Source organism: Cuculus canorus, chromosome 1 (assembly GCF_017976375.1).
Source record: "Cuculus canorus isolate bCucCan1 chromosome 1, bCucCan1.pri, whole genome shotgun sequence".
Taxonomy (NCBI): Eukaryota; Metazoa; Chordata; class Aves; order Cuculiformes; family Cuculidae; genus Cuculus; species Cuculus canorus.
In genome coordinates, this window is record NC_071401.1 from 64080440 (window position 1) to 64106660 (window position 26221).

The 26221-nt window shown below is 40.5% G+C and overlaps 1 protein-coding gene across 5 annotated transcripts in view; it reads left to right on the forward strand.

Moving 5' to 3' along the window:
• Positions 1–26221, forward strand: part of EDAR (ectodysplasin A receptor) — a 73923-nt gene that overhangs the window by 39505 nt on the left and 8197 nt on the right. For 3 of the 5 annotated variants that reach the window (XM_054075207.1, XM_054075184.1, XM_009557891.2), the window contains exons 2-8: positions 6492–6560; positions 7254–7376; positions 9019–9200; positions 13882–13967; positions 24486–24572; positions 25722–25850; positions 25937–26011. In XM_054075207.1, coding sequence (XP_053931182.1) covers positions 6510–6560; positions 7254–7376; positions 9019–9200; positions 13882–13967; positions 24486–24572; positions 25722–25850; positions 25937–26011 — 733 coding nt within the window. In that variant the 5' untranslated portion in view covers positions 6492–6509. The remainder of the gene's footprint in view (positions 1–6491; positions 6561–7253; positions 7377–9018; positions 9201–13881; positions 13968–24485; positions 24573–25721; positions 25851–25936; positions 26012–26221) is intronic. The other 2 variants (XM_054075190.1, XM_009557892.2) reach the window with 1 other exon arrangement.

A 26221-nucleotide genomic window follows, 5' to 3' on the forward strand; every position in this document is an offset into this window, starting at 1 on the left:
CAATAATGCAAGCCAAGACTTAAACTGTTCTTAATAGATTATCTGTTATCTAGAAAGCATAAAGCCTGGTAAAAAATGAAAAGATGTTGAAAAAACATCATTGTTGCTTCAGTGGTTTGTATTTTTTCTGATAAGCTTTTAATTTTCTGCTATGAGTGGAAAAAAAATTCTTTTCTTAGGAGGAGAAACTTCTGAATCTGAAATGATTTGGTTTCATACCAGCAATTTTACCTCGCCCCTGGAAGCAAAATGCTAAAAACAAGTTTTGTCTCCCTCAGGTAGGGGCAGATGGGGAAACTTCTTAGGAAGTGGTGATGGAGTAAAAACAAAGCTGATGTGCCACCGGGACAACCCAGTAGTTGGGGAACGACTGTACTGTTGCTTGTTCATTCCCACTTTAGAATTATTAGGCTGGGGTGTCTAACATGCTCATTCAGAATTTTTCATGGTGATGTAAGATCCATCTTGCAACTATTTCCAAAGAAAATTCACGTGCCTTCTGGCAGCTGCGAGCTGGCAGCAGAGCGAGCTCACCTGGGCAGTGGAGCAGGAGCTCTCTGGAGGGTAGTGGGGCATAGCCCTGACATGCCTCCACCACACTGCTCCCGCCACCATCGTTGCCGTTGCTTTTTAAAAGGTAAGCCTGAGCCCTTCTGAAACAACAAACAAGCAAACGAACCAGAGGGAATAATATGTCAGTTGTAGCACTTCCCAGCAGACATTAGGAGGGGCTAAAAATAACGAGGAAGCTTTCACGTAAATCACCTTGAAAGATTTTTATTTTCAGAGAGATGGAAAGCAAACCTCTCCCACTGAGGAAAATTCTCATGCAGACTGAATAAAAAGTAAAGATTCTTTTCCCCCATTACAAATACAAGGTTTCTGATTTTTTTTTTAATTGTGCGTCAGAATAAATCTCAGATTTTTTTAATTTATTTTTTTAATTATAGAAAACAAAAGAGATCATGTAACTTTGCTTAGAGATCAGGGCAGCCTTTTGACTGGGGGGAGGTACAGGTTTCTGCTCATATTTTTAGCCTAATGCTTGTTTGTATAAAGTAGCACCACAGAAGAGCTACCACAGCAGCCTATGTTTCAGGAGATCGTGGCTGCCTTTTCTCTACACTATCACTTCCCCACCAAAATATAAGCCTTTCTAGCAGGAACATCACTGAAACGAATATGTTGGGGTGGCAGGTTGCAGGATCAATAAATTTCCATTTTCTTGCCCAAAAAGCCTTTCCGTGCTCACTCCCTGATCACTGTGGCAGCAGGGAGGGAGGTTTGCCTGCAAGCCATGTGCCCTATGAGGACTTTGGAGTGGGGTTGGAGACCACCATGCTCCTCTGGTAGCCCTGGTCTGGTGGGGTTGGAGGGATGCTCCTGGAAGATGAGACCAACATCAGCCTGGAGGAGGCTGAATCCAGGCCATGCCCCAGTATCAAGGGAGCAGCCAGCTGTGGGTGCCCTGGGAATGGGCAGGGAGACCTCAAGGTTCCCACAAGCCCGTGCACCTTGTTAGTACCCCTATTTCTGCAGGAAGGCAAGCCAACCCTGCGAAGTATGTTTAAAAGAGCCTTTCCTTCTTTCTTGCTTTTTTCCTGCATGGTAGCCTCTTTTTTTTTTTTTTTTTTCTCCCTGAAAGCCTTTTCAGAAAGCTTATGGCTTGTCTATAGGACAGCCAATCCCTGTCTTTATGTGAGGTGATAAAGCATGTTCAAATAGAGACTTTTAGATGTATCTTCCAGATAAGCTCTCATTAAGCTTGATTGCCCCATGTCCTCAGTGCACAGTGCCCCCATTAACAAATTAAAGAATCTTTTATGTCCTCTCTTATCAATGCAGCTCCCATTGGAAAAAACCTTATTTCTATGCCTGAGCAATGAACTATTCTTGTGACAGAATTGCCAGTCACAGAGGCAATTAAAGATTTATGTGTAGCCTGAACTGTTCTGTCTTCCTTTTGATGTTTCAGGTAAAAGGAGGAGAGTTGTATCATTTTAACACCTTTTACATCTCTCTCTGAGTTAATTCTTAGGGTATATTTGCAAGGTCAAAGAGCTGAAAAAAGGATGTGGGAAACAGAGAAGTTTGTGTTGTCCTACAAATGTAATATTGTTCCGTACCATATTTTTTCACAACAATACAAACTGTAACCAAGACTACAAAACAATTTTCTTCATCATCTCTATGTTTTAATTTGCTTATACTTCTCTAAGTTTTTACTCTCCCGGAGCTTGTGCTGCCCTCATTGTTGTTTGGTGACAAGCTCAGGGAACTTTCTTTCCTCCTGAAAGAAAAACTCAGACTGCATTTTTTTTTCATGGGGTCAGAGCCAGACTGAACTGTGCTTCTGAACTCTGAAGCCTGTGAGGCCCTGCAGCAAGGATTATGTGCTTATCACAGCTAAAAAGGATTTAGCAGCATCAGGAGTATACAGAGATTATCTACTGAGTCCATGCAAAAAGATGTGATGATCTGTGGAAAAGACTGGTCGTAAGGTTCTTCTCATAAATCCCAGGAACTCAGGCCAAGCTCTGGACTTGTTGGTGGCACCTGTGAAATACATACAACCTGTCCGCTTTTATTTGTATGAAAACTTTTGTCTCACATTCTGCTATCCATTGCCACTTTTCGTAGTAGTGGAGATCTTGAATGTGGATTCCTGATGGATACTGATGTGCCAGCTACTGAGGAATTACATTCGTAGTCGTAGACCAGGTAACCAAACTGCTTCTTAGAAAATCCCAGAAGAGAAAAACATATAGAAATGCCAAAACAGTGAAGCTGTCTGAGATAGCAGTTGTGCTTTTACCTCTCACAAAGTCAGGTTTTGTGTCCTTGAAGTATATCTACATCAGTGTTGAAACTAAAAAATGCAGAGACACTAAAAACAAAATCCTACCTCTCTACAACATGAAGAAACACATATTTCTGTACTTCAGTCCATGAGGTTTTCTCCTGTTTTCAACTATATTTTTTAAAACTAAACCGTTTATGATAGGAAATTAGCTTTTGCACTGTGTAAATTAATGAAACCACAGAATTAAAATAACAGCTAAAATCATCCATCGAAAGCTGCGAGCTTTAGCATGGACCACCAGCTGTGGTAACCTCACTGTTTGCACTTTTCCTATATTTACTCTGTTTACTGTAAATATCGTGGCAGTGCTACCTAATCATCTATGTAAATTATCATATTCAAAGGTTGATTACTGCGAATGATGCTTATTCTCCTTTGGATAGCATGAATTAAACATTTACGGACTTATTTATTTGTTCGTATTAGCCACAAAGAGTGTATAGAAGAGCCTTTCATCTGAGAGGAGAAATAGTTGAGTAACAGAGTTCCAGGCATCTCTTTTCCTATTGCTCCAGGCCAAATTTTTGTCTTGCAATCTACAGGATAGAAGCTGAGGCATGGAGTCTCCAGCACTTCTTGCTATGGTTGCTACTGGGAAAATAATCTTCCTTTTCTTGTCAGTTTATGTGTATATTCTTAACGAATATGCCCTGAAAGGCAAATATGGCTGTAATTAGCAACCCCCTCTAGTCATGATGAGGCTTGCTGCATGTTGCACACCTGATCCACAAAGGCACAGGTCTGTGCTTTAGATGCCCTCTTTGGAGACACCCATGTGGCCTAAACAAAAACATGACTCTGGATCTGTGGAGGGCTCAGTGGCCAAGCTGCTGGAGATCTCAAATTGCTTGGGAGCAATTGCACAGTCCCAGTGAAAATACACCTCCAGCACACAGCAGAATACTGAGGAAAGGTGCAACATATGTTGATTCATTAAGAACTATTTGCTTTTAATTATTAGGGGCTATAATAACTGATCATTCTTTTTCCTGCATCTGGGAAGACACAGGCATTCTGTCCAAGTTTTATAGAATCTTAGAAACATTAAGGTTGGAAAAGTCTTCTAGGATCAAGTCCAGACATCCATCCAACACCACTATGCCTACTAAACTGTGTCCCAAAGTGCCACACCTATATGTACAGGGAAGAAATTTTTCCTAATACTCAATCTAAACCTCCCCTGGCACAACTTGAGGCCATTTCCTCTCATCCTATTTCTAGTTCCTTTGCTCACCTTCACAGATGGAAGCAATGTTAGCACTAGAGCATCCCTTGTGGTGTGGGCAGGATTAATTTGTTACGAGTAATATGGACTGGGTGTCAATTAACATGCCTGAAAATTGACAGCAAGCCCATGAGTGGCCTGCCATGGTATCATGGTATCATACTGTCAGGTATCATCTCAGCTGAGGAGCTACCTATGGCTCTACTGCCAGCAATCTCATGCATGTGTTGTCCCGCACTCCTGTGTTATAAAACCAAAGTAAGTGTTCTGGTGTTTAACCCTAAAGGGGGTGGGGTGTAAAACCAGAAAATAACACTGCCAGTTTATAGCAGTGTACTGAAATAGGGGATGAATAATTAAATTTAACTTTCTGGTATTCCAGTTTGGGGCAAAAAGTCTCCCCCAGCATTCTAAGCTGGCCATATTCTGCATTTTTAATGGGCTTTTTCCAGTTAAAGTATTTCCCATATGCTTGACATATTGCTACATGTAATGATGGAATTCGGGGGGGGGGGGAATCTATGTTTACATACAAAACATAACCCAACGTGCAGAAAAATATTTTATGTGTGTATGTATAACTTGACACTTTCAACATTTTATGTAAACAAATGCCAAATGGATGGAATGAGTTCTCTTATACATTAATGGGCTACACGTCTTCATTTCCATTTTTCAAATGTGGCTATGATTGCATACAAACACCTCAGACAGCAGACATCTGGGTGGCTTGAAAACAACAGAAGCAATTTTTTGCTGTAAGATATATTATTAATGTAAAGTTACAGATTCTAGCTTTACCAGTTGCATCTTTGGTACTGAGCAGCCTCAGACCAGATTCATAATAAATATAATCATTTTGCAGTATCAGTGAGGACAAAGCCTTAATAATATTCATATTTAAAGTCTAACAAGCTCTTTTATAATTGAGATTCAGTTTAACAGACATATGCATGAAGACTATATACCCTTGGAATTTTTCCAAGCAACTGAACTGTCATGGCCAAAACCTTCGTTCAACTTCAATGTTTTATAGTTTGTACAATTCCAGACTATTTTCCATCTCTTACCTCCAAATTTAGGCCAATTTATCTCTGATTCTTTTTTGTTTCTAAGTTTAAAAGTGCAATTTCCTGAAGAAATGAATATACTCATAATTCAGGTTCTCTACCCACCCACCCAGTTACCTGTCCCAGCTAGCCCAATTGCTGGAAGGGATGTATAAAGCAAATTCGCAGCTTGATGCTGGAGTGATATAATCTTTTCTTAATCTACTTAGTGTTTAAAAACGTAAATGTTAGAGGCTATCTCAAGTACTAGAGCTCTGCTCTCGTGTAGGTTGTATGCTCAAATGTGGCACAAAGCAGTAATTGTATTCTTCTGGGAGACTAAAAGCTTTGCAGTGTCTGAGACCTGGAAAATCTAAAGAGTAATTTACATCTGCTAGGACCAAAGTGTTGCAACGGTGTCTCAAACATTTGCAATTTGAAGCTGTAAAATCCCTAGAGCGTATTATGTGCTGTAACGATACCATTAAATATGGTGTATCATGCTAACAAAGCAATTTGTGCCTCCTTTTCCTGTCTCTTTTTTTCCCCTTAGAAAGAAATCCAGGACATGAATATGTAACATTAACTCTTATTCAGAATCACTCATTTGAAGAAATGAAAAAAATTAGCACGTGTGTTTATAACAGAGATTACAGCCTTTCTTTTCCCCAACCATTCTAATAGCACTTCAGATACAAAGTTTGGCTTCTTCCTTGAGTTTAACCTCTTAAACCTGTAGTTTGCTTATTGAGAACAAAAAGTAGCTAATGCTTCCGAGAGAAGGTAGCTCTGGGCTTTCTCAATTGATCCACAAGAGTCGGCAATGAAGGTGCAGCCCTGTTATACCAGCTGCCCATGCTGTTTACTGCCAGTTCACTTCCTGGCTCTGTTTTTGGCTCCTCCATCTAGATCTTTCCTAGACAAAACCAATCTAGCAGGGTCAAGCACTAAGCGATGTGGACACAAGCCAGGCTATGGATCCCCAGCTGTCTTTCATTCAGTGAGTGAGACGTAGCCTTCACTTCTTCTGTGGGAGGATTTCTCAGCAAGACAAGAAGTGTTGGGGCTTTAAACTGGTTTCTCGTCTTTGACAGATATTTATAAAGATTGCAAGACTGGGTTCCCTATTGCCATCGGTCTTCTCAAAGAGGGAAAAGGGATGTGCACTACGGGTGTGTAGTTTGTGCATGTGTGTGTTAGTGCACGTGCACATCTCCCCCTCTCATTGTTTAGACCTCCAGGCATCACTCCCATGTAACCTTTGTAATGATTATGAGCCCTTCTGTTCTTATTTTGGCAACACACATAAATATTTACTTATGTTCACAAACAATCACCCATTCTATCTTTTCAGGTAAAATATCAAGAGAGTATGGCTCACCTAGGTGAAAGAAGATGGACTCACGTGTTCCCTTTTCTGGTGGTAGGTATTTACGTGTGTACAGGTCTCTCCAGCTTGCAAAGATAACTACATTCTGCTTGGGTCTTTGAAAACATCTCTGAATTTTCATGACACAGCTGCTACAGGTGACTTAGGGACTGAACTCCTATGAAGTGATTTCCATTCAATGAAACATCTAGGCATGTGCTGCTTAGACTGAGGCTGCTAGGGAGGAGGTGCAAGGAGAAGGACTCAGAATGAAGCAGAGACAGAAGTTGCTGGAAGAGCAAATTAGCCTGAGTGTCACATGAAGCACAGCCCTAGCATAGTTGAGGCCTGACGTAGCTCATTGTCTCATGTTTGTGTAACTGTTCCTTGCAGCCATGTTTATGAGGGCTTATTAGAGCTGGGAGGGGTGAAGGTGCAAACTCAGGCATTTGCTGTGCAGGAGATCATGGGAATTAATAGCTCAGGATTCACCCTTGGGTACTTTGAGGATTAGCTGTCCCAACAAGCACAAACATCAGTGCTCTTAGCAAGAGCAAGAGGTTGAAAACCGTACCTGCCTCTGTCCCGTGTACTGTCACTTTTGTTTCTGAGTTTTAGCAGTGTTTCACGCTGCAGTGCCAGCCTTGACACCTTCTGAACCATAGCAGCTGGGCAAGGGGAGGGAGTGAGACACCAGGGATGAAGGCAATGGAAGTGACAGTGCTCTGGAATGCTTTCTGGTGACAGGTTTCCCTGGTGTACTCCGCCAGCGCCGAATACTCCAACTGCGGTGAGAATGAATACTACAATCAGACCACTGGCATGTGCCACGACTGCCCGAAGTGTGAGCCGGGTGAAGAGCCTTACATGGTAATTTCAGCTTCTTCTGCTGGGCAAGGGATGCATGTTGGGCACCAAATGCAAAAAATGAAGGCTTTGTTACATGTCAGTAACGTATGGATAGGAGAGAAAACGAAGAAGGACAGAGATGCTTACGCAGGAGCGTTCAAGCCTGTGAGTGTGTTGTGGGAGTGAGGCACCATTTGTGTGTGTGCGGGTAAACCACATCCCAGGAGCAGCCTGTTAAAAAATGGCATTGTAAAAATTGTAAGGTAAAATTTTGACACACGGCCTCTGCTAGTCCATTGTCATCCTGATAGTTATTTAAAATTCGATGCAGCCACTCCAGCATGGTGTGATAAATCAGTGAGTCTGGCATGCTCCTTGGCCCCCCACACAGGGAATTTAATTTTGCTCTCCTGCTAAGATATTTTGGCACTGGAGGAACTTGGATGCTTCTGCAACATTTTAAATTACGGTTCCTAAGTAACCATTTGATTTACAGCCGATAATTGTTGCTTATTAAAAAATAAATTACTGAAATCCTGTTTGGTTTTAATGGGATAAACATCCTATTGCAAGAATTTGACACAGTTGGTAGTCCTGAACAAGTACATTGGAATAATAACCAGTTGGTTTTAGTTTTGTTTAATCTGAACATAATGTTCAGCTGGGACATGTGAGTTCAGGGGTTATGAAATCTCATACAAACACTGCCTTTTGTGTCGTTCCCTCTGGCCTCTCCAAGCATGAAAGAAAAATTGCTGATATCCCTGCTGCAACCGTGTTTCCTTTGTAATTTTCTCCTCTACTTTTCAATTTCCGGTTCACTTTCTATCTGGGCAGCAACTGAAATTCACTTCTGTGACTTGCTAGAAAATTATATAAACAGCTATGGGGGGCCACTTTCAAGAAGTACAATGCTCCGGTTTCCCTTTTCCCTCTGCCCTAGTTTCAGCTGGGATAGAGTTAATTTTCTTCCTGGTAGCTGCTGTAGTGCTATGTTTTGGATTTAGTATGAGATTAACGTTGATAACACACTGAAGTTTTTAGTTGTTGCTAAGTAGTGTTTATAGTAAGTCAAGGACTTTTCAGCTTCCCATGCTCTGCCAGCAGGGAGGTGCACAAGAAGCTGGGAGAGAGTATAGACAGGACAGCTGACCGAAGCTGGCTGAAGGGATATTCCATACCTTATAATGTCATCCTCAGTATATGAACTGGGGAGTTGGTCTGAGGTGGAGATCACTGCTCGGGAATGTGATAAGCATCAATCACCAAGTAGTGAGCAATTGCATTGTGAATCACTTGTATTTTTTTCTCTCTTCCTTTGCTCTCCTAATGAACTGTCTTTATCTCAATCCATGAGCTTTACCTTTTTTTCCAGTTCTCTTCCCTGATCCCACACAGGAGGAAGAAGTGAGCGAACAGCTATGTGGTACTTAGCTGCCAACTAGGGTTAAACCATGACACCTTCTCCAGGACACAGTGCGCTGGGTCCTTATATCCCTCCCTGGCCTTTTTTAGGACAGACACTAAGGAACCAAACAACAAATTGTTTTCCCTTGGTATGACATCGTGCAGCAAACCAGTGGGACAGACTATGAACACTCCCTGTTGCTAGAAGCTGGCGTGCAGCGCAAGCCTGCTTTTCAGTGACTTTGTATTGTTGCAGACATGTGGATATGGCACCAAAGATGAGGACTATGGCTGCATCCCCTGCCCTTCAGAGAAGTTTTCCAGAGGAGGTTACCAGATATGCAGGCGGCACAAAGACTGCGAGGGATTTTTTCGAGCCACAGTACTGACACCTGGCGATCAGGAGAATGATGCAGAATGTGGGCCATGTCTTCCAGGGTAAGGATTTAACCTATCCAAGGCACCGCGAAATAATTTTTTAATGTTAAGATCTCTGACAGCCTCTCTTTATGTCCTAGCTGACTGTAGGTACTATACTGATGAATCATGCTGTTCGGTCTCTGCTAAAACTATACATTTAAATGTTTCAAAAGCACTTGTGAATTTGGCATAACAGAAGATGTCGTTAATCTTACTGAGGTCTCACTGAATAAACAACTGTTGGGAATAACTAGAAAAAACTGAAACTTCACCTCTTACTAAAAGTGAAAAGGGAATAGCTCGTGTACCCAAGCGCAAGTGTGCAGTGCCTTTTTAGATGCTCTAAGAAATTCAGCTTGGCCTCCAGCTGTAGCTTCGGAGGGCTACCTTCTAAGTCTTGCATGCTACAAAGGAGCTCCATGAGGATATGTCTTGGATAACCTGTAGGGTCCAAGGTGGGCTACAGTGTGTTTATGAACGTAAAATATGTCCTCTGCAGATGTGACTAGCTGGCAAATTTGTCAGTAGTTGAAAGCATTAGTTAAGGTAGCTATTAGGTGAGATTTACCAAGGCATTTTGGTCTCTCAGGGTCCTTTCTAGCCAACAGAAAGGGGTCTAAAGACCTGCTAATGTGGGGTCTGTGTTGTTGTTCAGAGTCAAAACAAGTTCCAGGGCTAGCTGAAGGCACTTAAAATAATTGCTGTTTATAAAGTCCATCTTTTTAATAGCCTCTTATGCTCAGTGTAGTTGTAATATTAAAGGAGAGAAAGCAGTTGCTACTCTAAATCACAACCTCACCTTACGTGCCTTTTCACTTTCTGCCAGTGTGTTTTTGGTTTAGGAATGTAATTCCTACTGACACTTGGCTTTTGTGCAGTTTGCAGATGCTGTATAACCCACGCAACTTATAGAGCTGGAAACACTGTTAAAGAGGCCCTGCAAGCTTCTAGGTTTATTCTGTCAGAATCTGTGTGAAATATTCACGGTTACAAATAAAAAAGTATGACTTGTCTAGCTGCCAGTCGAGTAAACTGATGATGTGATTTGAAAAGAACTCCCTCTTGGCTTCCCCTCGTACATCATAAAGAGCAAGAAAGTTAAACAGTGGTCACAGTTGCTGTTTTGCAATTTTTGTCAGGACTAATGAGGTCACCCAGGTGGGAGCAGGATACGAGCTGAAAATAATCAGCTTGCACAGCTGGTACTTGTGGAGTAATCTCAAAACATGATGTTTGCACAGGTGTAACCTGTAGCAGAAACTGGCCTAATAGAGTCTGGCTTTGTGCCACTCTGTGTGTGACTCTCAGGTCCTGGGATTCTTTGGCAAGGCCAGCAGTTAAGGAGGAGCAGCCTCTTACTCTGAGCTTGAAGAAATTAAATTTTCAAGATAAATTAATTATGAGCTAAAACCAGCTCTGAAGCTGCCTTGATTCCTCATGTGACTTAAGAGACCCCAGAGGTTGCTTCTGTGCCATGATGGGGGAAATGCAGAGCTCCTGCATCAAAGGAGAGAGCTGGCAAGCAGCGCTGAGCAACTGGCCACTCCTCTTTATTGTCCTCTGCGGTACATGCAGGCATCTGGGCAAGTGGCAACTGGCAGAGTCCTCCGAGTAGTCCTCAAAGTCAACAGAAGTGAAAAATTCAAGTCTTCGTTTTCAGAGGACTGTGCTTCTCTAGCATGCTGCGGACCTTCCTAAGGTAACAGCCCACATGCTGCAAAGTGTATTTAGGGATTTCTCAGTCCTCTGCTATTTTTCACCAGTTCAGTAAAGAAGCCTGAAGAAAAGGTGAGCATTTACCTTAGAATAGGTGCTGTATAATTATATATTTCTCCTTCTATTTTTTTTTTTTAGTTATTACTAATGATTAATTTTAAAGAAGAAGGAGACTTTTCATACAAAAGCATGGGTCATCCACTGCTTCTCTGTGTTCAGGTTCCCTCCCATATAAAATAGGAATAAAACTATTAATCAAGCTCACAAAAAAGTTGCAAGACTGTGACCAGGGTAGAAATTAAAGGCTTAGCACTGAAGCTGTGTTGTTCAAAACCAAAGTTCAGCTGCCAGTGAACTCTGGAGGTACATAGGCCTAACACCTTGGGACACTGCAGGCTCCATCCTCTGCTCCTGCTCTTCCATCATGGTAAGTAGACAGGTTCAAGAACGTGGTAATTAGGTGCAACTCGGACTGTTTCCCTCAATGGAATGATCCATTAGGTGTTCCTGGAGTGTGACTGAGATCACAACAAACTGGAAGCAGCAACAGTGGGTCAGAGCGAGGGTCCCTTTAGCCTGGTTGTCGTCAGTAGCAGTCATAAATGGAAACACACAGAGGATCGAGAACAGGCCAGGTGATACATATCCCTCATGCTGTCCCAGCACCTGTTTTCAGCTCAAAGTAAGTCTCTGGCCTCCTCACAAGATGGAATTGCAAAGAGATAATTTTCTTTTAAAATATAGTCATCAACGCCTCTGCTACTGATGCAGATACTCTTTTCGTGCGCTTGTCCATGGTTATAGCAAATACAGGTTCAGTTCTCTTCTTTGAGCTGTTTTAGGAAAAGGAATGAGCTCTTTTCTCTGTTTTCTGAATGAAAAGTTTTACCCAGTGAATTTCTAATGAAATAAAACCCCTTTCTGCTGTTCTGGGTAAGGCAGCGGATGCCTCCACCTTTGCGCTCACCACCTCCTTGTTGTCTCTTCGCAGACTGTCCACTGGTGACATCAGGGCCCCCTGTGGTCCCAGGTGACCCGTTCCCCACAGCAGGGTAGGCCTAAACCTGGTGCTGTGTCTCTGAGATATGATGCCACTAAGGTTAGCTTCAGATAAACCATAAACCACCATGGTGTTAAGTCAGAAGACGCCTCAGTCTGTTTTTTGGTCTGGCCCTTACTTTCAGATTTTACCTGTAACGCTTTAAAATCTGAGCCTGGCAGGTGCAAAGTAAAGAGAAATAATGAGCCTCATAGTGGAAAAGTAACACTGAAAATTAATGATTTCGTTAATGGGCCACTTCTCTGTAGTTAGCCATAAAAAGGAATCAGTTATTTCCAACATCACTTTTAATATTTAGTGCATTGCAAAGCAACCAGAAACAGAAATCTGTTACCAGTACTTCATAGGGGTGAATGATTAATATTTGCAGCTGCAGGGCTTCCTACTCACATGGGTGAACAGTTTTGCTTGACATGAGCAACCTCTTCAGTTTTCTTCACACGTCCTCCACCATTCTACATTGTGATGAAAACCAAGAAATATTCCACCAGATTGATTTAATTAACTGTCAGAAGGGCTGTGTGTCTTTGCTAAACCACTGTAGCTATTAGACTGTGGATTCTAACTGTCCTTTATATTACTTTTTTTGATTTATATGTATCTTTGGCCCGCCACTCTTTTTTTAATGGCTTGGTTATTTCCCGCATATTTATTAACTACTTCTCAAGCTGATGTTACACAGGCCCCCATAAGAGAGGAAAGAGATGAAGTTTTGTTCCTGACAGAAGAGTGAAGTGGCAGGCAGGGCACAAGGGGCGTTCAAAAGGAAGAGTAAAGGCAAATCTTTTAAAACCAATAAGAAAGAAAGGAGGATCCTTGTTCAGTTTACCTGCCCTCTGAGGTACCTCTAGCTGCCGTTTCTCCCTTGTATGCCTGCGTACTCCATTTCCTGGACCTATAACCCTTATTTGTAGGCTGCATCATTCACTCGTGAATGACTGATGGATTTTCATGGACAGTCTCAGCAGTAATTTCCTAACAATGCATTTGTTTTCCAGAATAAAAACATACTGCACTCACATAGGTGGGTAAAAGAGAGCAGAAAACAAATTCCTCATTGCATAAGTGCTTATGGTATTGAGTACCTGTTTAAATAGAATGGATTATAAATTTATTAATATCTTCATTAAAATTTGTAGTGATTTGCAAGTGATTAGTTGAAACATATCCAGAACATCAAGTGTGTATGATTTTGATGTAATTTACTCATTAGGTTGCCTGTGGATTCAATTCTTGCATAACCAATTACCTTATTTCAACACTGAACTTATCAGTAGAGAAGAATTTCAAATCATTACATTCTTTCCTTTGCACTATAATTCCACTTGCAAGGACTAATTTCTAGACTATTAAGCAAGGAAATAAAAAACAAAACAAAAAAAACCCACCAAAACAAGATAACAAACAACCAAAACTGTAAAATCTATTCCGGCTTTCCCTCTAAGGGTGGTATTATCCTGTATTTTTTTATGCTGATTTGGCACAGATTTGGCTCTAATGTTGATGAGATTATTCTTATGGCATTTGTGAAGAAAATTAGCCAAACATATCCAACTGGTGGTCTTGCCTGAAAGATTACTGCTTCAAAAAATAGTGTTCCTTTATTTTGAAAAATTTTATTTCAGAGCATGCTATAAACTGCAGCTTGAACTCAGCAGGGAGAATAATGTTGTTTTAGGCAATGTTACTACTTTGTGTCGTGTAGGCTTGATGGTTGATGAATTGCCTTTTAGAGGGAAAGGAAGAAGAGAAACACTGTCTCTATTGAGGCAGTTTTTAAAAAAAGAATAATCTTTGCATCAAATTTCTTATAAAAGTTTTTTTTGAATGATGTTATCTCAGTATAATTGGTTGCTGCTGAACCATGCTCAGTTGAAGCGTATTAATTTACACTGTTTTGCCTCATCTTGCCCTTCATTTCAGTTACTACATGCTGGAAAACAGACCTCGCAACATATACGGGATGGTTTGCTACTCATGCTTGTTGGCGCCTCCTAACACCAAGGAATGTAAGTGTTCTGCAATTTCTATGCATTTCATCTGGTTTTGATTAGGAATCATCCAGAAGCTCAATATGAGATCTTTCAGTGATGATTTTTACGTTCAAACATTAAAGCCGTCTTCAGTATAGCAATAGCTCCTTCCAACCAGCCTTGCTAATGAAGGAGGGAAATGCTGAGCATTTGGGGAGAGATCAGAACCTTTGATTTTAGGACCTGCTACTGTTCAGTTGTGCTGAGTTTTCATCTGTTAAGACCTCCTGTAAAGCACTTCTTATGGTTGCTCAACCAGTAGCTACAGGAAGTCACAAATCTTTGTATTATTCAGTTTCAATTCAGCTATGAAGCAAACGTGGGACACTGCAAAATGCATCACACCTTTTCATACTCTTGGGTTTCAAAGTGGTACAAGGGTTGACGATGGTGTATGATAGTCAGCACTGTTAAGAGAGCTAATTATATAGATTCCGTTGATGAAAGAAGCTTTAGTTGGCTAATAGAAAAATGTGTAAGCATGTGTGTGCTGCACCCGAGCAGTATCTAATCATTTGCATGCTGTGTGTGTGCAATGGCTTATCTATCCTCATGCCATGGAGAGGATGCACAGCCACATACTAGCACTCTATTGCAGAGGTAACCCCATAGAAGGCTGCTTTAACCCCTAAGGGTTAAAGAAAGTGAGAAAAAGAAAAGGAAAAATTAAGTTCTCTTTGATGAACAAATTACTTCAACACCCTCTTTGAGAATCTGGTACAGATGAGAAAAAAAGGCAGTCCCCTAGAGAAACTTGATACATCTAAAACCAAAATCCTGCTCATGTTCTGTTCTTATAAAAGTTTTTATCATGAAAAAGAAATGCAATATTTTGCCTGCTTGATTTGAAAACAAAGGTTGACACAGAAGTCCCCCAGCATTTATTTGTGTACATAAATAGCAATTACTGAGTTCAGATGCTGCTGAACTGTCTATCATTGGTGCTCTGTGAGCCACTTCAAAGGAGGATAGGTCATTAGCAGCTACCACCTTTCCTAAAGTGCTAGTGCTCAGATGAGCCAGCGTATAATTACCACCTCACAGAGCTCCTGGTGAGTCGTAACAACCTGGGTGGAAGCATGTCCTGAACTGTCTGCGTGTAAAACTGGCTGATCCGTTGTACAGCCGCTCAACCCGTCGGAGTGCAGAAACCCACTTGGTTGTGAGACATGCCCTTCTGCCTGAGAAGGCAGGAGTGGGTGAGGGAAGGGTGAATGTGATTTTGCTGAATTGAGGTCTGTATTTGGAGATGAAGCAAGGGAGGATCTGAATGTGAGAAATGGGAAGAAGGTGGAGAGGTAAGTGAAAACATGAGGTTAGGAGTCTCAGTGGGAGATGAGGGAATATGGTAAGAGAATGTGGAAACACCTTCTGTATGCATGTGTAGGCTGGCTGCCCTGTTGATGGGAATACAACCGTGCCTGCTGGTAGCTGATAGCCAGTAATGAATCACTTCCTCAGCTCTGACAGTCTGTCTCAAACACATTCTGAAATGGGTTTTTAGTAGTATCAGACATGCTGTGGCTTACTGATTTGGCAAGGGCCAGGTCTTATGGTTATTACTCAATCTAAAAAACCAAATCTTTGTCTTTTATTGGATATCTGGCAGATGCTATATTTAATGTGCTTAGTTCTGTGAGGAAAGTACGAATTGCACACCTGATTAACCGCATGCAGTTTTTAACTTCAATAAAACACAAATAAATATATTATCCTTGGGAAGAATTTAAGCAGGTGGATGAATCAACAAATTGACTGGGTGTTAAGGTAGGAGAAAACAGAAGTCCTAGAAGAAGTAAACATTACAATTTTAATTAAGTCTGTGAATTCAACCATTTGATTACAAGTGTTCAAAAAGTAGGAAAACTTCTTAAAATCCAAATCCCTCAAATCACTGAGCCCAGGTAAATTCAGTTATGATGTCTGAACCTCTGGGCCCTGGTTGGAATGGCAGCTCCCTAATTCATAGACAATAATTGGTACTCCAGAAGGAGTACAGGTCTTACGAGGAGTGGCTGAGGGAACTGGGGTTGTTTAGCCTTGAGAAGAGGAGGCTGAGGGGAGACCTCATTGCTCTCTACACTACCTGAAAGGAGGTTGTGGAGGGGAGGGAGCTGGCCTCTTCTCCCAAGTGACAGGGGACGGGACAAGGAGGAATGGCCTCAAGCTCCGCCAGGGGAGGTTCAGGCTGGACCTGAACCTCAGAAAAAAAATTTTCACAGAAAGGGTCATGGGGCACTGGCAGAGGCTGCCCGGGGAGGTGGTTGAGTCACCATCCCTGGAGGTATTTAAAAGATGGGTGGATGAGATGCTCAGTGGCATGGTTTAGTGGTTGATAGGAATGGTTGGACTTGATGATCTTGGAGGTCTTTTCCAAGCTAGTGATTCTGTGAAAATCAGCCTTGCTGCAGGAACTTCTTGAAAAGCTCACTGTTGTTGTGGCAGGCAGCATAAAATCTAGTATTAGCAAATGATCTTCATCACATGTTTTACTGTCATCAGATTATACCAGTCAGATAAAAGGAGAAGTGACATGTCCATGCTGCATAACTGCATAATTTTTTTAAGGTTTGTGATTCCAAACTCATCTAAGTGTAGCACTCTGAACACTTAACCTTAATGTGAGCATGCAGTTTCTGTCATATGAAGGATAGTAAAAGCTGTTTGGCAGGAGTGGTTCCTCTATGCAGAACAACTTCTGTTTATTTATTGGCTGTCATGGTGGAGGACCCAGAATGAGAATTGCAAATGGCCTCAGGAATCTTCTGTTCCTTTCTTGAGATTTTGAAATAGCATTGAACAGTACTTAGTGGCCTGGACTCGCCACTAAAGGGGTTCCTCTCCCCTCAAGATCCTTTTCTTCAGATACTCCTACCTGCAGCACACTTCTGGAGAAATGAGACCCAATGGGTTGCAAGGAAACAAAGATGGCAAATTACTTAAAAATAGGAAGCTGGGAGAGACAGGCTTTGTCTTTACACTACTAGACAGAAAAAATGAGGACAGATAAATCCCATTTCAGGCTTTCATTAGGTTTGAGACAGGGTAGAATCATAGAATAGTTTGGGTTGGAAGGGACCTTAAAGGTCATCCAGTTCCAACCTCCCACCAGATCAGGCTGCCCAAGGCCCCATCCAACCTGGCCTTCAACACCTCCGGGGAAAAGAGTGGTTCTCTACCTAGCTGGCAAAACACACGTTGCTAGGGAAGTGCCTGGCCTGCGTGTTACAGAGGGAGAGTGAAGTAGAGTGTGTGTGCTCCTGCATGGAAACCAGCTCAAAGAATTTGCCTGATGATACATTTTATCTGGCAGAAAAGTATTTGAGTTTGATCAAAGGGTAAACAAATAGCTTTCAACTCCAAGAGCCTGCTGTGCAACTTTCATCTCCTACGCAGTCAATAAACCTTGAAATGGCTGAGGAAACAAGATGAACACCTCGAGTCCCAGCATCTGGAAATATTAGCGTAGAAAGGACTGGAATTGAGAGAGAGATTCCCTGATGGGCCTGTTTTTTTTTTTCCCCCTCTCAAGGGTCTTGAGAAATAAATAGCACAAAATAGCATGGAAAATAGAGGGAGGAGAACAGGTGACATTTCACAGTGGTCAGAGATTTAATTGAGTCAAAGGTGTCATTAGGTTACAGTGTTGAAACTTTCTCTCTGGGCTGAAGGATGTGAGCAATAGTGTTCTGCAGTCTGGGAGAGATACTGGACTCTGGCCGGTTGTGGGCAGTGGGCATGTAGGGGAAGGGGTTGTGCAGATGTGAGTGGAAGGATGCGTGTTGTGTATCCAGAGGGGCTTTCTTACTGGAAAAAGGGTGAACATCACCATAAAGACTGCAATTTTTCCTATGCTGTGAACTGTGATATACCTGCATAAGACTTCTGGGCTCTCTCAGCACGCAGCTTGTTCAGGTCTGTTGTTAGGAGCCTCAAGACTGGTTTGCTAAGCATGGGGGAGTGCAATGGCAAAACATCAAAGATGCAAGACCTTCTGCATGAAGCAGATCATGAGCCATCAGTGCCCCTTGCTGACACTAAATTGAGGTGTGATACCTCTGTGGTGAATAGCAGCACTGCAGACAGTAGGGGAGGGCAGGTTTCCTACGCAAATCAAAGAATGAAGGTAAGGAGCACCAAACCACTTTTAAGATGTGGCTTCCCACAGTTAATAAGCTGGATTTTTGCCACTGGAATTGGAGTCACTTGAGGCCTCTGACTGTGTAGGGAGTAGAGGGTTTGTGTTTGGGGTTTTTTTATCCAACGTAAAAGCACATGCAAAAACCAGATTTTAACCTACATGGGGTTTCTTCGTAGAAAGGTACAGTGACTGCTGGAAGAGATTGTGTCTTTTAGCAGCTGCAATTCTATATCAGTTTATGTATATTAACTCTGCTCTTCTCCTCAAACTTTGATATTTGACATTCCAGTTCAAAAATGATGAAGGAAAACGGAATCAAACCCCACTATAAAAACTTGAAAGACATTTCATTTGAAGTTTTATTTATACAACTACATAAAACATCCCAATCCTTTTCCACTCACAAATTATTTAACACGAGAACTTTGGCACTGATTTAGGATTTTCTTTGTCACATATTGTATATATTCATACATGTGCATAGGCAAAAAATACTGTTATTTCCTCATGCCTTTTTTGCTGATCATATACAAGCAAACAGATGCAATAATTAACCTGTGTAAGTTTTTAAATCTAACTCCTATGAATGACGTCTTAGGAAAATTGGAAAAAAAAAAAAAACAATGGAAAACAAATGTAGTCAAGTTATTTTTTTAATTACCAGGAAATGAATAGCATCTAGAAACATGAAAGATCATTTTTATTGTTGTATCATTAGAACATGGAAAACAACTAAACAGATGAGATGGAACAACTGACTAACAGGCTGATGGCTTAATGTGACATGCTCTAATCAGGGGATCTCGTCCATACCCACGTACTGAAGACTGAGAATTCAGTCTCCTTAATTGAAATGCTTAACACAAACAAGCCTAACACCAAAAAGGCTTGTATTGGTGAAAAACAATTACTTCAGAAATTTTTATTTTAACTCTCCATTCTTTGTAATAGTACTGATTTTATTTCCTTGCCAGTTTTGTCCTTTTGTAATATTATCAACATCAGGAGTTTTTTTCCTTCAGTTTCAAATTATGTTTACAGGGCTTATTAGCTGGATTAGCTGGAGCTAACAAAGGAACCTAACCTTAGGACAAAATTTGCCAGCCTCAGCCCTGAAACTTCAAGGGGAGGGATATAAGAAGCGAATATGGGCATTGTTATCTTCAGCTGCTGGAAAAGGTAGCCAAGGTATCACTCAGGGGGGCATCTGGTCCCAGTACAGCTTTCCTGAAGGAAAACTCCGATGACTTTGATGTTTTCACCCGTGACAGAGCTGCAGCTCCCACAGTGAGCACCACCTGCTCTTGGGAAATGTTGGCAGGCAGCATCTCTCTGCCCAGGCTCTTGAGCTGTAAAACCTGCAAGGGTTGCAGCTTTCCACCACCTGTACAGGCTGGACACCAAGACATGGAAAATGGGAGTGCAGCTCCTTGCCGATACGTTTTCTTCTTTGTAATGCTCTGAAATCACCATAGTGGGGTTGACATGGCAGTTATTCCCTTCACGTTGTACAGAGAAAGAGGTGATAAGGCTGAATTCCTGGACTTAGGATTAATTCATGAAGCATGTGGCTCTGACTTTCCACTACAGTGCAATGATTACGGCTCCCAGTGAATCCAAAACAAAACTTTGACAGATGCAAATAAATTACAAATAAAAACAAATTTGTTGCAATTTCATGCAGCCTATAATCATCACCGCTTCCCCACCTGGGCAAATTAAAGGAGAGAGAAATAGAACAGTGAAAGACATTAACATATACACAGCAGCATAAAGTATTTCCTTTTATATGTCTGAACAGCAGAGCTCACTTTGAGCAACAATGACCAGAGCTAAAATAAAATTCCAGGAGAATCTAGTTATCATCATTTTTAGAAGGTTTGATTTCAGGATTCAATTTGCTTTGAGCTTTTTCTGGTTTAACAACTACCTTCAGTAACTGAAGTATCTGTCTCTGGCTCCAAGAAACATTTGAGTAAAGCTGCCTTATAGTATTCTGCTTGTCTCCTGAAAAGGGGAGGCAGTAAAATAAAAAGCAGTCAGGTGATCCTCCATCGTCTAGGATAGTCTCTGTTGATAGAGGTATTTATGAAATTAATATACAATCTATTCAGGGTTAGTTAATGTTTGAGTACTGAAGTCATATGTAGATGCCTTACAGTGTGGCTGGGGTTTACCTGCTGCTTCAACTTCCATTACTTTCCAGGTACTCAGGGTTTCCATATGAATGGTTCTTTCCTTAAGTTTGAAACCAAACCTTTCCTGTGTACTGCACACAAATTTACATTAATCTGAAAATTCTGACCTCTGATTTCTAAATACCTAGGCCTTTAATTATGACTAGGTTTAGTCATAATTAAATGATCTAGTTTTCAGTGACTTGATCGGCTATAAACTGTCTACCTTTATTGAATTTCAGCTCGATGTAGTTTATTTTTCATCTTTCAGGTTTTCATATTCCAGGGTGCTGGCTATTTATTTGTGTGTGTGCTTTATCTTACTTTGCTCCTGTAAAACAACCTCAGTGACAGCACTCGCAGCTTGGCTGCCAGTAGTGAGTACGCAATGCCATTCATAGGTAGACCATGGCTATGAGAAGAGGAATGCATCAAGGTAAAACAGGCTGTACTCGATGGCAAGAAATAGATACATATAAATGCAAAGACATTTTTAAAACATTTCTTATTTTGGGATCACTCTGACAGTCTGCTGTATATATATTTTGGGTATTTTTATAATAAGCCATCAAGCATTTAAAAACTTTAAAAAGCTGTTGCTAGCTCTGAGCAGCAGTCCTATGCGTGGACCAGTAAACTGACACCCACGGCAACATATGTCAGGAGCACATATGGTCTACTACTGCACCAGATTTTATTCACTCACAAGCACTTGCAAGGGGTCATGTTGGTAAAATCTCCCTTCCCTGCGCCGTCCTCCTCTCACAAATCTGGTAGTTTTGTTTGTCACTTATTGTCAGTCTGTCTCGAGACACGTGAACAACAATAATAGTCCTGTAATATATCCTGAATAAGAATAGTTCTTATACACAAAAAGTATGGGGATTTTTAATGAAAGTGTATTTAGACCCCGGAAAGTTATTACTAAATAACGATCTTTGAATTAATACATTTATAATACAAAAGCTGACCAACCTTCAGTGATAAACTTCTTTCCTAATGTCTTTATCACATTCCTATAATATTACACACAGGTGTCTAGGAACATGAACCACTCTTGTACCGCTATATTACAGTCATCAGTCTTCTTTTGTGCTTGAAACAAAGTTGTTTCCATATGTTGTACTCTATCACCTTAGGATGTCTTTGCCTAAGTTGTAAGTCCTTATAGATTATATGTGTCTTGTATATTGGAACCAGAATTAATGAAGTGATTGGGATGCAAAACTGGATATGCACATGACCAACTGATATTGCAGTCGTAGTGGAGTTGACTGGGAAAAAACAGCAGCTACGAGTTCTATTTCTTTTTGCTCACACAAAACCAATGAGAACTAAACTTCTGCAGAAGCTGGCATTTTTGGTTCCTCTTGTAGTGCAGGTGCATGAATTGGCACTTTCTTCTTAGCCACATCCAAAGAAAAATCTTGGCTCATAATGAATATGCCAAATTATTAAATTTTATAATGGGCTTAAAATATGCATAACTACCAACTCCCACCAGGCATATGTAAAAGGCCATCACGTTCTAGCACTAGCTTTGATTTTGCCACGACGGGCACTACAGAACAAATAAGGTGGCCCCATTCCCATGCAAAGAAGATTCTGCATGTAGGCTCTAGAACCAAAGTTGCTCAGTCTTCTGCACAGGAGAGGTTCGTGTATGTGTACGCATGGCGTGGGCAACATGCCACATCCTGACGTAGGGATAGAGCTGGGTGAAGTGTGACAATGATGCTGAATTTAAGAATGGATGATCTTCTTCCCTACTTTTCCGGTAGTACGTGCTGCTGCATGACTTCCCACCTTGGAAGTCTCTACTTCCTTTCACAGACAGGTGCAAAACATGAGCTTAACAATACCAAATGATTGAAAGATTGATTAGGCAGAAATACTTCAATGGCTCTGTATATCAGATGAAGGAAAAGAGAGGAGAGTTTGATAAAACTTGCTATGGAGGAGACGAGCTGAAGCTTGTTAGATAAACTCCACACAGACAAAGCAGCACGGCTTGCCTGTGTTAACTGAAAGGCAGTGTAAGAAAAGCTATTGTTGGCTTGTTGTAGCTTGCAAGGTCTGTACAGAATTATTATTGGCTGTAATTGGATTTGCCAGGGGGACTGCAAGAATAGGCGTAAGCCTGGTAGCTGTGGACATGAAGAAAAGCATCGGGATACCACATTTACTAAATTTACAGTTGTTCAGCCATGATAAGTAAATACAGAGGTTGAGACTAAGGATGATTCACTTCAGTTTTGTGAAGAATTGTTGAAAATTTAACAAATTATCTGCCCTTAATCTCCTCTATGTGCAGATGACATCTTCATCTACTGATACATAAAATGGTCTACTGGTTTATTGCAGTTTCTGGAGCTCATAACTAATTCTTCTTAGAAGGAAATGTATTACAGAGAAGGGACCAGAGGCAAGACTTATATAATCTGCCCATCATTTACATAGTGTGAAAAGCATATTAACAAATTGATGTATTTAAAAATTTATGAAAACACTTCTTCAGTTTGGGAAAAAAAAAACCCTCCAATTATGAAAACACTTCTTCAGTTTGGGGGAAAAAAACCAACTCCAATTATAATAAATGGATTCATTTCCTTCCAACAAATGAGGTTTGAAAGAAGTTTTATCATTGTTAAAGAAAATTTCTTTTGAAGATATCTGCAACTCGTACTTTGTGGCCCCTTTAAGTGCACTTTTCGCATTCACTACATGCAGCCATGTTTTATGTTAGGTAGTACTTCTTTTTTCTTTTTAGAAAACATTTATCTTAATTTGAAGAACATGTATATTGCTTTGTTCTTAACCATGGAATGTTTCTCAGACCATTCCAGACCACTTAATTTCCTGTCAAGTTTACCTGGTGGGTTTAATTTCTCAGAGCATTTACTAGGTCGAAAGAATGGCAGGGCTAGTTCTCAGCTATTCTAGTTGCCAGACTAGCTGGTGGAGCTGTATGCTGTGTGTATTTTACCAGATGACTGGTGCAGTCCTTTGCCTTCAGGTCTGCTGAATTTAATTATCACTGGACTTTATCCATAGACAGCTACTACAAAGCAGGAAGGATTTCATACCCTCTCCAAGCCAGAAGATGTTTTTCAGTGTCTCTTGATAGTAGCTTTACCACTCTACGAATAATATTAAAGTTTATTTGAGAATGAAGAGAAAGTTGTTTTCTCCCGACCCTAATGTTTTTATTCTGTTTTGAAATGCTATGCCAACACCATCTTGTATGAAGCCATTCCCAACAGCCTTATTCCCAATAATGTGGAGTATTGACTGGTATCGTCAAAATATGTTAATTTATGACTTGGTTTACTGCTTTGAAAACTTGGTGAATGATACCATATGAAATATTAATATTAACTTTTAGACTCAACGGTAGAAGTTAGACATGGAAACCCCTGTTGGTCAGTCTCAGTCTTCTGACTGCATGACATATTCCTTTAAGTTCTTAATTTCATTATTTCTGTGGATTTAGTCTTTCCCCAGATTATAGATTTGGACTAGCAGGGGGAATTGTAAAAAAGGTACTGCCCAGCTAGGTTGCAGGGAAATTCTAATATTCCCTTTTGTGACAGTACAGCTTCATGGAAGAGAAAAGCATTCAACACTATTTTTTTTTCACCTTCCTAGGTTTTCTTGTGGGGTCATAAGGGTTTGCATAATCTCATGAGTTTCACAGTGATCCTGCTACTGAGAGATATTTGTGAGAAGCATGAATTTGATGAGTCTAACAGCTGGGACTTGGGGTCTGTGGTTACAAATAATAGTGTGGGGGTTGTAAACAGTTTGAGTCCTGGGTTTGGATCCTGGAAAACTTTCTGCTACCCAGGATGGATCTGTAATATGGGAATCTATGCATAACAGTTGGCCCTGCCTGTGTCTGGGTTTGTTCCAAGTTCATAACCATTCAGGAGCTTTGGTTTCTTCTATTCCCTCTAGATGCTATGCAGAAATATAGTCCGTAACACAATTTTCAATGTGGCTAAAATGCATACTGGTATTAGTGAAATTTCAAAAAGCAACAAGTACATGAGTTCTTTGCTAATGAATTGGAAATGCAATCAGGCTAAGTAAAGGCTCTGTTGATTTGTGCCAAGATATTCCTTTGACTGGACAAAGTCACCGTGAAAGTTTAAGACATTTCTGTTTATATTGTAGGTACAGGGGCTACCTCTGGCATTTCAGCTATTTTCCCAAGTACCTCTGGCACAAGCACTTTCTCACCTTACCAGCACGCTCACAAAGGTAAGAATGCATTCACCAATTTAATTTAGCAGCTGTTTGTTTTGAAAATGGCATAAGCAGAGTGCAAGCAAGCTGAAAATATCTATTGTGAATTTCATGGCTGCTATTTCTAGATTTCTAAAACTGCTATTAAAAATAATTCAGAATAATTTGTCATTTTGTGGTTAATCAACACTGCTAGTTTAGTCAAATGGACTTATATTGGATTTGAACTGTAGTCATTAATGCCAGCAATAAATTTAAGTCATTATTTGTAGACATACAGAAATGGCACTGTACCTCAGCAAAGCTTAGCATAGACTGGTAAAGAAAAATGTAATGCACAAAGATGGCCAGTTTCTTATTGAGCTAACAGAAATCGTTCTCCAGCACAATTATGAAGTTTAAAAAAACCCATGACTTGACAAGACACAACAGGAAAGATGGAGTTAATGAGGCACTGACAATGCTGATCTTCCTGGTATTGTTTGGAAACGTGATCATGAGGATCAACTTTTCAGAGAAATTAAAATTTTTAAGCATTTTAGCACATCTGTCATTTTATACCTCTTTTTGTGGCTTTTTGATTCCAGTCTGCTGCATCCAAATTCTGCTTCTGAATCCCTTTTCATGTACCTTGTTTTAAATTCACTTTCCAGCCATGCTCTGTTTTAAGTCTCTGTTAGAAAAACATCACTTCTTCTACACGTGTGTTGTGTTCTCCTTTTTACTGCAAAGGTTTTGAGGCAGACATAGTTATCAAGTCATTTTAGCTCTCACTCCAGTTGTTCGGCGGGGGGACTGTTTTTTTTCCTCTTCAATGGTGCTTCACAGAATAAAGTACTAGTAAAGATGGTTCTCTTGCTTGCTTGTAGCTTCCTATATTATTAGCAGATAATAAAATATCCTACACTTCTGTATCTGATGGATCGTGTCATCAAATATTTTTATGAATGCTGTTAACTGGTTATTGCAGCATAAATGTCACAATTTTTAAAAAACTGTTAATTAGTTTGCCTTTGAGTTCTAAAGCTAAGCTTCTAATGCTTAATAAGTAACAATACTCAGATCAACTAAATGAGTACGCAAAGTGTAAGTTTAGAGCAGACCGCAAACTGTTAACTACTCTCTGATCTCCCCTTTATGAAAATACTTTTTTGTTTATTCCAGCAGATCTTTCAGGACAAGGACATCTGGCTACAGCTCTTATAATTGCCATGTCTACTATCTTCATAATGGCTATTGCCATTGTCCTCATCATCATGTTTTACATTGTGAAAACAAAACCTTCTGCTCAAGGTAATTGCTCAGCACATGAAATTTAGCTGCAAATGCTATATTTAGATGGCTTCCAAAGATAATTAGTCTTATTTCTTACATTCTAGCCTGTTGCAAGAGCCACTCAGTGAAAAATGTTGAAGCTCAGCCTAACACACAAGAAGAGAAGAAAGAAGTGCAAGGTATAAATTCCTTTAGTTTTGCTTTTTCTGTCCAGGACAACATCGGCATTAGATACACCTAATGTATTTTTTTTAATTACAATTTCTCTTATGAGTTGTATAAAATCAATGTCAGTTTACTAAAGAATTGTGTATAATAGTTTTTATACTTCTTGAATGTCACTTAGTCCTCTGATAGCAATTAAAGAGGGAGATTTACATTTGCAGTAA